Here is a 13,132-nt window from a genome sequence, read left to right as displayed (position 1 = left end):
TGGCTATAGAATAATTATATTTGGTTGTCACAGTTTGTGGCGCCCAAAGCAGACTTTTTGAAGATGAAATATGAATTTAAGTCCAGAAATTTTAAATCTAAAATCACATAGCCTCCGTTTCAAGTGAAAAACATTCTCAAGGATCGCAAAATTAAATTAAGGATTATTGATTGGATACATTTCTAATATTTCAAGCCATCGTTCAAAAATCAATTTATAAGTTTTTCGTGCAATAAATTTCCAATATCTTAAAAATGGCGCCCAAATGTTTATTACTCAAAAATATACACATCATTGCGATTTTTTTCAGTTTAGTAATATTTTGATACATTTATTCACAGCCATACCAACATAATACATAATTTGCAAAAAACAAAAGAACTGTGATGATTTTTCCAATACCTCCCAACGCTCACAAATACATAAATCCGTAAACATTTTTTTTCATAATGCAAAACACTTGTAAAATAGTACACCCACCCACAGCCACCACAAGGAGCAGCAAACATTTATTTTTTTATAATATTTCTGCATTTTTTGTTTTCATTTTACATTATAACCTTTAGTTTCAGGGGATTAGCGAGAAGGCTGGCCGACATGTAGCATTTCAGAAAAAAATAGTTGACATTTTATTAAATAGGGGTAGGGCGCAGCTTTATATCATTAACTTTACATATGTTTCTTTTTCATAAACGCACACACACATACATCTTTTAAGCACTACTCTTTTTTTTAAGGATTCATAGAAATTTGCACACATATTTAGTTATAGGCACACGATTTTTGTTTGTTGTTATAGAGAGGATTCTTGGTAGGCAAGAATGGTTGCTAAAAAAAAATATCTAACTCAAAATAAATGTTATAATTTCTTATCGAAAAAAAAAAATACAATTGTAAAACAAACATTTTTAAACAAATATAGTTTATAATTTTTAAACAAATCTCTTGTGTGTAATACATATTTTTTTTTCTATTTTGAAATATAATATGCTCAGGAGAAATGCGAACATTTGATTTTGAAAAGTGGCGCCCAACGTAAATTCGATGGAATATTAAAACAAAAACCGGGAAATTTCAGACAACATATAATGTTGACAAGGAAATTATTTTATTTTGATAAGGAAAAAAACACAAATTTTCAAAAAAAAAAAAAAAAAAAAGAAAAAGTAAACATTTTTTTTGCTAAAATGTATATGATTTCAAATCAAAGTAAAATTAAAGGATGATATATGAAATGTGTGATTTCATAATAATTATTCAACCACAATTACAAAACAATGCTAATTTTCGAAACATTCTTTCTTTAAATGTTTTATTGGCGCTCAAGGTAAATTATTGGGTTTAATTAAAAAAAAATCCAATAATTTCCTTTTTTATAAAAAAAATATTTCTTGGTAACTATAATTATGATTCCAAATCAATTAATTTGATGGATACAAGAAAGGGATGAGGTGCGAAATGTGCAATTTCAGGATTGTTATACTATGACAAAATAATTGTTTTCTTTTGTTCAAAAAAAAACCTTCTTTAAATATTTCATTGGCGCCCAACAAGAAATGTATCGTTGCCTGATTTTTTTAAATATTAAACAGATATTTTTATAAATTAATTAAGAAATCTGGAGTTTCACTCATAAAACTACTTGGCGCCCAAATAAATTTCGCCCACGAATAAGGAATTGATTTTTTCCACAAATAATGTTTCAATGAAGAACAATATTTCTGTTTGAGCTTTTTAATTTTTATGAGATATACATTGTCCCCTAATATTTTTTATTTACGATGAAACTTTGTGTTTCAATGGAAAATTTAATAAATTTTTTAATTTATAAAAATTTAAAAAAGGTAGCGACCAACATAAATTTGTTAAATATATATACAAGTCAGTTTTTCATATATATTCAAGTCAAATGATGCCAAATGCAAGCTTCTTTTTTGTTGAAATTTTTAGCTTTCTATGGAGAATGTCAATTAATTAATATTTGTTATTTTTTTAATTTTCAAACAAATTGGCGCCCAATGAAAATTAAAAATATATAATTTTCATAATATATATAACTTTTTTTATTAAAATTTTGAGGTTGTAGAATTTCGGAATAGAGAAAATTTTTTAAGAATATATAATATATGATAAAGTCATTGAAAAATTTAGACAAATTGGCGCCCAACGTAAAATCTCCAAATACAAGCCATGAATGTGGAAAATCAACCTTAATTCACAAAGAAATCGCTTTCGTATTTTATATACAATTCTTAAGACCGATTTGGCTCAATATAATATATTTGTAGAATTTTGGGTTCCCATGGAAATCCAAAAATTGGCGACCAATGTAAATGCACAAAATACATGATATAAAAGGGGAATATCAACTTTAGTCCCTGAAAATATTACTTCAATATTTTGTATTATATTTTCAAGTTACAGGGCACTCAATATATATTTCATTTACGGTTAAATTATGGATTTTCATGGAAAAACCAAAATTGGCGTCCAATATAAATTTCCAAAATAAAAATATAGCTTTCAAAGTGGAATGTAAACATAAGTCCGTGAAAAAAATCATTTACCTATTTCGCATTACAATTTCAAGTCTCAATACAATTCATTTACTAATTGATGGCTTTATAGACATTTTTAAACAAATTGGCGCCCAACGTAATCTTCCGAAACGCATGCAATAAAACTGAAACAATAATCTTAGTCAGGAAAAATACATTTGTCTATTTTGTATTACAATGTAAATTACATTACAAGTAGAATTTTGGTTTTGTGTAAAAAACATAAAATTGGCGCCCAACGTAAATTTTCAAAAATAAATGAGATAAATGTGGAATATCAAACAGTCGTTGGTTTTATCCATAGAATGATGTTGAAAACATTTGTGACAGCTTCCATGTTGCGCGAATTTTTGATTTTCAGCTCAAACGAGAAATACTTAATAAAAATAAAAGGTGAAACTTGAGGAAAGAAATTATACCAACATTACCCCATTTTATTTGGGCTCTTTTTAAGACCTTCCGGAGTCGAGGTAGGAATCATGGGCATCCAGTCGGAATATTATTTGAAATTTGGTCCTTTCCCCCCTACATTGGTTAGAGCTACCGACTAAGACTGGTGTAAAATAAGTAGACTACGACCAAAAACCTAAAATGGTAAAGACTAGAAAAATGACATTTTGAGCAAACGGTTTGTGTCTATAATACATAGAATAACAGATCATGACAGAGGCATGTTAACATAAAAACCACCAAAACGAACGACAAATAAAACTTTGAAAAATCCAAAAATGTGGTTTCAAACTTCTATTCCATAGACCTTTTCAAAAAAATGAGTAATATTATAGCGGTTTAAATCAACAGAGGTATTTTTTACAGGGTTGCCATATTTTGACTCTGCCTTACCCCATCTGTATACTTCTATGTCTTTGCTACGACTCCGACTATAGGGAAGGATTTGTTCGAAGTTCGAATATACAAAATTATTTATTCTGAAATTATGGGAAATTTAGGATTTGAATACTACATTTAATTAAAAAATTCAAATAAAGGCAGCAAAAAAAATTAGTTTTTAATTTGAGTTATAAACATTTGAATGCCACCAAGAACCTCTTCATCTTAGCAAAAGTTTATAATTACTGTGTGCAAAAAATCATTTCTTTATATTGTCTTATATTTTTAAGCACTCTTGGTGTTTTTCATATATTCAAACTAATTTTTATGGTTCTCTAATTTACATACTACAATACACATTAAAAAAACATTTTATTTTAGTTTTAGTTGTCTATTATTATTATTTTTAAATGATACATAAATACAAAAAACTTGTCTTGGGTCTTTTTCGAGAGACCTAAAAAAGGCAGAATGCTAGTGCAATTGGTTAAAATACTTTAAAATAAATAAAAATAAATATTAGAAGGCAAATATGGATTTGCATTTTAATTTACTTTTTTTTTGAAAAAAAAAAAAAACAAAATATATATACCTCAAAATATTTAGTTCTTAGTTAAGAGTTTTTAATTTTAGTATATTACACAAAAAAAGACACAAAAATTAACAAACATTCCTTTACATATTTTTTGTTTGTGTACTACATTGGTGTTATTTTGATTAAAATTAATTTTTATTCCATTTATTGCTTTATAATATTATATATCGATAACAAATTAACCCCTTAACCCTTATATTCTTATCTTACATATGCAAAAACAATTTTATATATAAATATTAATATGTATTTCTTCTTCTTTTTATATTTCATACAAATACCAAAATCATAAAAAATACCATTTTGGGAAATTTTGAAAACATATAATATACATACCTATATTGCAAACCAAAAACAAAAAATATCCAGGTCCCAATGGTCGTTGTTTAGTTGAGATCCAACATATTTCGGGTGCTAATGTGCAAATTTCAAAGAAAGGCATTTTCGCCCCTGGCACCAGAAATCGTATTGTAACCATAACTGGTCAACCGAGTGCCATTGCTAAAGCTCAATATCTAATTGAACAGAAAATCAACGAGGAGGAGACAAAAAGAGCGCGACAAATTCCATTAGCCACTGTTGTGAATTAAAAGAAAAAAAAAAAAAAAATACAAAGCAAAACAAAACAAAAAAGAAAAAATCAAATTTTTTTGCAAATAGTTAAAACACCAATTCACCAACACCACAACAACAACTATCATCAACAAACAAAAGAAATCCTTTCTTCATTAACAAAAAACCAACAACAACAACAAATATAAATATATATTTCTAAAGAGCGTTACAACCAAAAACCGACAAAGAACTAAATCTGTTTATTAGTCTTGTTCCTCAGCAAACCCCACCCCCCCCCCCCCCTCTTCCAGCCACCCCTTTTCACATCAATACACAATTGTTCACAATGAAAAACCGAAAAAATAAGAAACTATAACAAATAATGTTCTTGAATGATTAGATATTTTAATTATTGTTATAATAACTAAATAATTAAATTCAAAACAAAACCAAGAGAAAAAAAAATCGAAAAGTTTTAAAAACTTACAAAAACCAGTTTTCCTAACTTTTTTCCCCAACTGGAACTGTTTCACCTGTTTCCCAAAATCACCCCTCCCCCAGAGAAGGGAAAATGAAAAACAAAAAACAAAACCAACAACAACAGATTACTTTCATTACATTTAAATAAGTAAAATGAAAACCCCTAAATAAATTAACAAATAATTAAATAAAATAAACAAAACAAAAACTTAGTAAAATATACAATTAATAATTTTTAAAATTAAATTAAAACAAATAAGAAAAAAAGAAAAACTAAATAATGTAAATTCAAACAAAGTAATAAGAAAAAAACGAAAAAAGTGTTAAAAACGTAATTTTTTTAAGGAAACTACAAAGGAAAAGAAAAATGGATAAAACGAAAAAAATCTTCTTAAAAAACAACAACAAGAAAATACAAAACCAATAACCTTATAAAATATATTTAAAAGAAAAATACAAAAAACCAAGATATATATACAAGAGATATTTTCAAAACAAGCAAACCAATTTCTGCTCTCCCTCCCTTTCCCCTCTCTCTCTCTCTCTTAAGAAGAAACCATATTTAAAGCTCCATTTAATTGACATTAATGTTGAAACTATTGAAAATATTTAGCGAAAACAAAACACACAGACAGAGACACAGACACATTACATATAGCAACAACAACAACAAAGAAAGAAGAAAATTTAAAAAAAAATGGAAATAAAAAAGGAAAACTAACAACAAACCTAATAATAATAAATTGTTATTAACATTAAGCCATATAGTTTAAATATATATAATGAAAGAAAAAATAAAAACAAAAAAACAATTTTCCTTTTTTAAGTAGCTACAATTAATGACAAAAAAAAGATTTTTAATCAAATACCAAGAGAGAAAACATAACAAAACTTTCAATGTTTGAAAAAAATAAGATATTTAAAGACAATAATAATTGTACTGTAATACCAACAACAACAACAACCGAAGCAAAACAAAAAATTCAAGGCAAATAGAGGATATTTTTTTAAGGTGTTGTATTTTTCTTTTTAATTTTTTTTTGTTATTTTAAATAACTTTTTCATTCTTGTCCTGTAAAAAAATTGTTTTTTTTTTTAAACCAAAAAAGGATGGATGGATGCTAATATTGAATTTAAAAAATATATTTAAAAAGCAAATCATTGAAGGGTCTCCCCAAGAGAAGTGTCAAATATTTGGGAGGAATTTTAAATATATCAAAAGGTCGCTAATTTTTTGATTTTAAGAGTGTTCTTCGTTTTTATAAAAATAAAAAAGAATGGTCTTAAATTACGGCTCAATTACTCCTAGCTATCATTATCCGAATTTATGGCCACAGGAATCCGTTTATTACATCCTGTCCGTTGACTAAGAATGGCGAGAGAGATAGAGATAGCCGCAATAATTTTAATAGTTATCAGCATTGCTAGTGAGAATTATTTTTCAATTCACTCATCAGTCATTTCATATCGGACTTTAATGAAAATAATGGAGAGAAGAGAGGTTCTTGACTAATTGAGTCGATCAATGATTATTAGAAGTCAATAATACGAAACAACCAGTTAATTGCTAATTTTCGATTGTATTTCTCTCTCTTTTTTTCTCTGCGGTTCACATGTAAATTTTACATAAATAACAAATTAATTTACAATTGGTACTCACACATTCGTATGTGTATGTTACGTATATCAGTTATTAGCGGCTTCCAACGAAAGAGTATACACGAAAGAGTATACAACTAAAGAGTATATACAAACTCACAGGCATGCTCTTTTTATTTTCATTTGCCGTAGTTTTGCATAGGCCATTGGTGAGCACAAAAGTAAGTTTGGTTCTTTCTCTCCCTGTGCATTAATGGTGGAGAGACTTGCTCTCAATGGAAGGCATGTCTGAGTAATGTATTCAGACTTTTTCAATGATTTGTTTTTTATTTAGATTTTTTCATCTCTTTTGAAAGAAAAAAATAAATAATAATTTGTTGTTTTGTTTTCCCTAAATAAAAAATATTTTCTTTTTTTCCTTCTTGTTATACACATATAAATATACAAAAAAATCTCAAGAAAACCTGAATAAAAAACAATAAGCAAGTGAAACGCATGTACCATAGTTATTGTTTTAGCACTTTTTTCTTTTACACACACACATACTGTTACATACTGTTTATTTTTTTAATTTTTGTTTTTGTTAAATAAAGATCACACGCATACATATACAAACATACATAGATACACAATAAAAAAAATAATAATATAAATAATTTTGTTTGTTAACAGAAATCAGGAATTTGTTTTTATATGTTGTTGTTCAATTGTTTTTTAATTATTATAATTATTATATACATATATAACATAAACAAAAAAGAAACATTAAAGAAAAACCGTAAAATTAATAATAATGATAATTTTTATTAAACATTAACTTTATAGCTAATAATAAATTAAAATTTAAAAAAAAAACGAAATCAATAACATTGTTAAATTAGAAGAAAGAAAGCAAAACAACAACCACTTACAGTTTAGACAAATGGTGTAAAAGAAAATTTACATTAATGTTAGGTTAACATGTTATGTTAAGTTAACATAGGAAATTATTATTATTTTATTTCTGTTAATTATTCTGCTATATGTCTATTGACATTGAAATATAAAAAATAAACTTAAATTAACCCGCAGACTGTATTAAAAACAAAGTAGACATTTTTAAATATTGGAAGAAAATTATCTAAAAATATTTTGAGAATATTAATTGAATAATTGGGTAAAAAGAATTAGTTGATATTTGCCTAAAAAATTTTCAAAAATTATTATGGGCATTATAGAACCAAGAACAAAGTTTTCCACGCAACTTAATTTAGGAAACTAACTCAAATTTGGATTTTTTCTTTCTTGAGGACTTTAATAAAACGAAACGATTTCCAGGGACTCGAAATATCCCAAAACTACTATTGGTCAAAATGGTTTTAAGGGATTCAGATATATCCATAATTTTTCTTAATAGATTTTCTTAGAAAAATTATCCATGTTATCCAGAAATGTCTGAAGACTGGCCATTGGGTCAAATGGAGCAAGATATATCAAAAAAGTTCTTAACAACTCCTTTCCAATTGACTTATTTTATATCCGTCAAAAAATCGTAATTTAAGACCTGGAGCGTCTCCAAAAGTCCCCTGGCGATTCAAAAGGTACTATGTTTGTGGACTCATTATTTGAACAATTTTCAGCCATGAATACAGAATGAGGGTTAAAGAATATGTAAAGAACATTGTAAAAAAGGGTTATTTAAACAAAGTCAAAAATTACTACACAAACAATGTTAGTTAACAGTAAATGCTAATTTTATACAGCTGCAAAAGATAACATTTTTCATTTAACATTGCTGAATGTAAATGTTAAAATAACATTAAAGCATATATAAACATAACATGAATGTAACATAAACATTTCAATGCTAAGTTTTAAATTTAACATAAATGCTATTTAAATATAAATAATTTTAACATAAATGCTAATTTAACATAATTAATCAACACATATGATAACCGGCAGAAATGTTAAGTTAACATAATGTAAAGTAACATAAATGTTTTTTTTTTTAGAAAAAATTATCATTTAACATTTTTGTTGATACGACATTTGTAGTAGTTTAACATTGCTCTTAACTTAATGGAAATATAAAGTTCCTGGCATAAATGTTGAATGAAAGAAAATCTTAATATAACAGACATAAATGCTAATTTAACATGAATTGTTAATTCAGCACAAATGTAAAGCATACATGTTAAAAGATGTTATTTTTCAACAAATGCTATAGGTTAACAGAAGTGTTATGTTTACTTAACATCAAGTAATATGAATTAGAAATGTTAAATTTATCTATATATGATATAAACATTAATGTTAAAAATATATGTCACGGAAATTTTAAATTAACATAAATGCTAAATTAGCATACATGTTATTTTAACATTATTACTTTATTATATGAAATGATAATTTAATGGAGAGGTTAATTTGGCATAAATGTTGAATTAAAATTTCTGTCAAATTTGCATATCTATGTAAAAAACATTTACAAAAATGTAAAATTAGCAGAATTATTGAATTAACATAAATGTTAAATTAGCAAAAATGTTAAATTGGCAAAAATGTTAAATTAGCAAAAATGTTAAATTGCCAGAAATATTGAATTAAAATAAATGTTAAATTTATATTAATTATAAATTAATATAAATGTTAAATTAGCAAAAATGTTAAATTAACAGAAATATTGAATTAACATAAATGTTGAATTTACATTAATGTTATATCAATATATGTTAAATTAACATAAATGTTAAATTAGCAAAAATATTAAAATGGCAGAAATGTTAAATTAACAGAAATATTGAATTAACATAAATGTTAAGGTTACATTAATAACTTATCGATATATGTTAAATTAGCAAAAATGTTAAAATTTTTTCATTAATGTTAAATTAATATAAATGTTAATTTAACATAAATGTTTAATTAGGAAACATGTTAAATTAACAGAAATATTGAATTAAAATAAATGTTGAATTTGCATTAATGTTAAAATTATATAAATGTAAAATTTGTTATGGTTAATGTTATTTTACATAAATATTAAATTAACATAAATGTTAAATTTACATTAATGTTAAAATAATATATATGCTAAATGTACATTAATGTTAAATTAACATAAATGTTAGTTTTACATAAACATTAAAAATTAAATTAACATAAATGTTAACATAACGTAAATGTTAAATTATTAAATTAGCATAAATGTTAAATTAACATAAATGTTAAATTTTTGCATATGTAAAATTATTTTTTTTTTAATTAGAAATATTTATCAGACATGTTAATTAGCAGCCATGTTAATACCATATATGTTAACTTAACATGACTGTAAAAATGCGATAAATGTTAAGTTATTGTACATTTTTATAAATTTTTTACACCTCTAAATTTACCATAAATGCTAGCTACCTATGTTAATTTTGGCCAAAAATGTTAACCTAACATAAATGTTAATTTTTAAAGCACCAAATTTTAAAGAAAAAAAAAAACGATAAATAATTATGTTAAAACTCTCAAACAATTGTTAAGTTAGTAGAAAATAAAAATGAAAAACAAATTACAGATTACAAAAAAAAAAAACCGCCATACAAAAACCCGACGAATCATGAACGTTTTCAGTTTGAATTTTGATTGTAAGTGCAATTGAACCTGGCTCCCAAAATCCCAACTTCAAGCAAAACAAAAAAGAAAAAAGAAAAAAACAAGGTAATTTTAATGTAAACATAGGCTAGTGATGAATAACATAACACACAGACATATACATATATATCCTGTTGAAGATAACTAAAAACAAATACAACCCCTTTGGATATCCTGTTGAGAGAATGACAAAAACGAAAAAAAAAAACAAATTCATGGAGTGCCTAAAAAAATCGTAGTATTTTTAAGTAATGTGTTCTTTTCAGCTTTTTTTGTAATGGAATTATTTTTTGTAATTTGTTGAGTGCTGCTAGTCCCAAAAAAATGTGATGATGATGATGATGAGCGAAAAGAGCTGAGTGGCTTTTGGTTTTTGTTCAAGAAAGATAATATTTTGAAGCCCATTGGCTGGCGAAAGGACAAGTTGGAAAGGAGACATGTGGTAAAAGAGTGTTGTGTGGAGTTCAACTCTTTTTGTTTATTGTTTTTTTTTTTGACATTCTACTTGAAAGCGCTTATTTTGTTTCTTTTGTTTTGGCAAACGTCTTCTCCTTATGATTTTTGATTTACGATTTCTGTTGTTGTTCTAATTTCCATTTGTTGATAATATTATCTTCCATGCTCTACCACCACCCATCCCCCCACGCCCCTTTGTCATCCCAGGAATGCCAGTCTAAATTTTTGTTGTTATGATGCCTTTTCTTTGAAATCAAACACACACATACACAGCAACAAACACCAATTTGAAAAGCAATAATGGGTTTTCCTCTTTTTTACTCTATATTTGTATATATTCCATTAAAGAACCTAAAAACCTATTTGATATATATTTTTTTATTTTTTCCATTTATTATTTTTCATTTTTTTCTTTTTTTTTTAAATTAAGTTAAATGCGTTAAACATACATACACTACATCACATACAAACTTTTTTTTATTACTATTATCCATATTATTATTATTATATTAAAAAAAAAATCCATTTTTTTTTTGTTTTCTTAGTTTTATGTTTAAAAACAAATTCTATTATTATTAAATATTAAAAAAAATATATATATATAATATAAAAAAAAAACAAAACTAAATATTTAGTCATGTGCAATGTAGTCTATGATGCTGCAATGAAATTGTGTTTTTATTTGTATATAATTTCAAACTCAGAGACCGAAATAAAAGACAATTAATTCTATTTCTTCCATTTTTATTAAATAAAAAAAAAAAAAAATAAAAAAAAACTATTTAAAAAAAAATTATCAAATGAGATACCTTATTAAAATAATCTTTTTAAAAAAACTACTTTTCATTATAAAAACATCACATTTTTAGAAAAAAAAAAAACAAAATTGAAAACCTCTTTCATTCATTTTCTTTTATTAGTTTTCCTTTGATTTTAGTTTAAATTTTAAGTGCATTTTAATTTTCGAAAAAAAGTAAATATATAAATTGTGTTAAAAAAAAACAAATCCTAAAAATTGTATGTTTAGTTATAAACAAATGAAATAAATAAAGAAATATTTTAAACTAATAAAAACAAAACTTTATAAAAATCCTCTAAAAAAAAAATAATCAAAAATGTGTTTTTACTTTACAATTCAAAAAAAGAAACAATATCAAAATAATTTCTTCATTAAACTCCATCAAAACCAAGCGCTCCTCAATTCTTTTCTCAATCATCACCAAACAATCAACCAACCAATCAGTCAGTCAGTCAGTCAATCAGCCAAACTCCTCTCTCTCCACCACCAACTCAACAATAAATCAACCAATCAACCAATCAATCAGTTCATCATCAACAACTCCAACAGTGTCTCAGCCTTAAATTATGTTTCACTCCACCACAGATCAAAGCTAACCCCCCAACCCCTACAATCCAACACCCACCCGCTCATTAAAAAGCATTTTCAAATCGTATCGTAAAAAATCAACCAAAACTTTCAAAACTAACTGAAAACGTTCATTTTTTCTTCCAATCAACAATCAATTGTATGTAGACCACCTTATATTGTTTAATTTAAACAAATTAATTTTATTTTAGTTACTCACCCATACATATACAAGTTTTTCCTTTTCTCTTTTTTTTTGTTGTTAAAATTTCAAATATTGTGAAAAAATTCAAATCACATTAATTTTCAACAAACAAATTGTTCATTATTTTTTTTTGCTTTTAAGTTTTACGGGTATAGTGAAAAACGAAATCATAGCTTTTAAGTTTAAAAACAAAACTAATGTTAAAATGTGAATCAATCAACAATCAAATCAATCAAAAAAAAAAAAACGTAAAACATTGTAATTATTTTGCATAACTTAAACATTCATCATTTGTTATGTTCTTCCCTCTACCTTTTGTTTTTTTTCTTCCACATATATCTCTATACATACAACATATATATAATCGTTTTATTTAATTCATTTAAAAAAAAAAAAAAACCGAAAAGAAACCTAAATAAATAAATATTGTTAAACATTTTTGCCTGTAGCATATCTTTTTTTTCGAAGTCAGTATTTAAAATGGGCTGGGAGTTAAGAAAATAGAGGGTCAAGGGAAAGTGGGAGGGATCATCATGGCCCTTACAAAAACATACATGGGAATTTTGGAATGTTTTCTCAATGGGTTCGATTCAGATTATTTCGATCCATAGATGGGAAATTTAACAATTGAAAATACTCAAGGATGTGAGGATATTGGAATTATTGAATACTATACATTTATATAATTAAAAAAATTTCCCATAAATACTTTAAAACAAGTAAGCAAAGGCTATAGACATGCGGGGCCGACCATGTGATACCCTACAACACCATAATATATTGGAAAAGCTCCTTAGTCCAAACACATTTATTTTAGTCTATTATTTGAAATTATGTTAAACTGTCTTGCACATATGTTG

The 13,132-nt window shown here is 25.6% G+C and overlaps 1 protein-coding gene across 17 annotated transcripts in view; it reads left to right on the top strand.

Moving 5' to 3' along the window:
* Positions 1 to 12,107, top strand: part of LOC101897889 (RNA-binding protein Pasilla) — a 209,748-nt gene extending 197,641 nt beyond the window's left edge. For all 17 annotated transcript variants that reach the window (XM_059119066.1, XM_059119045.1, XM_059119071.1 and 14 more), the window contains one exon: positions 4,354 to 12,107. In XM_059119066.1, the coding sequence (XP_058975049.1) occupies positions 4,354 to 4,574 (221 nt within the window). In that variant the 3' untranslated portion in view covers positions 4,575 to 12,107. The remainder of the gene's footprint in view (positions 1 to 4,353) is intronic.
* Positions 12,108 to 13,132: the final 1,025 nt, after the last annotated feature.

The sequence above is a fragment of the Musca domestica genome, unplaced genomic scaffold, assembly GCF_030504385.1.
Source record: "Musca domestica strain aabys unplaced genomic scaffold, Musca_domestica.polishedcontigs.V.1.1 1, whole genome shotgun sequence".
In the NCBI taxonomy this organism is placed as follows: Eukaryota; Metazoa; Arthropoda; class Insecta; order Diptera; family Muscidae; genus Musca; species Musca domestica.
Note: the sequence above shows the minus strand (reverse complement) of the source record. Positions and strands in the feature narration are given on the sequence as shown.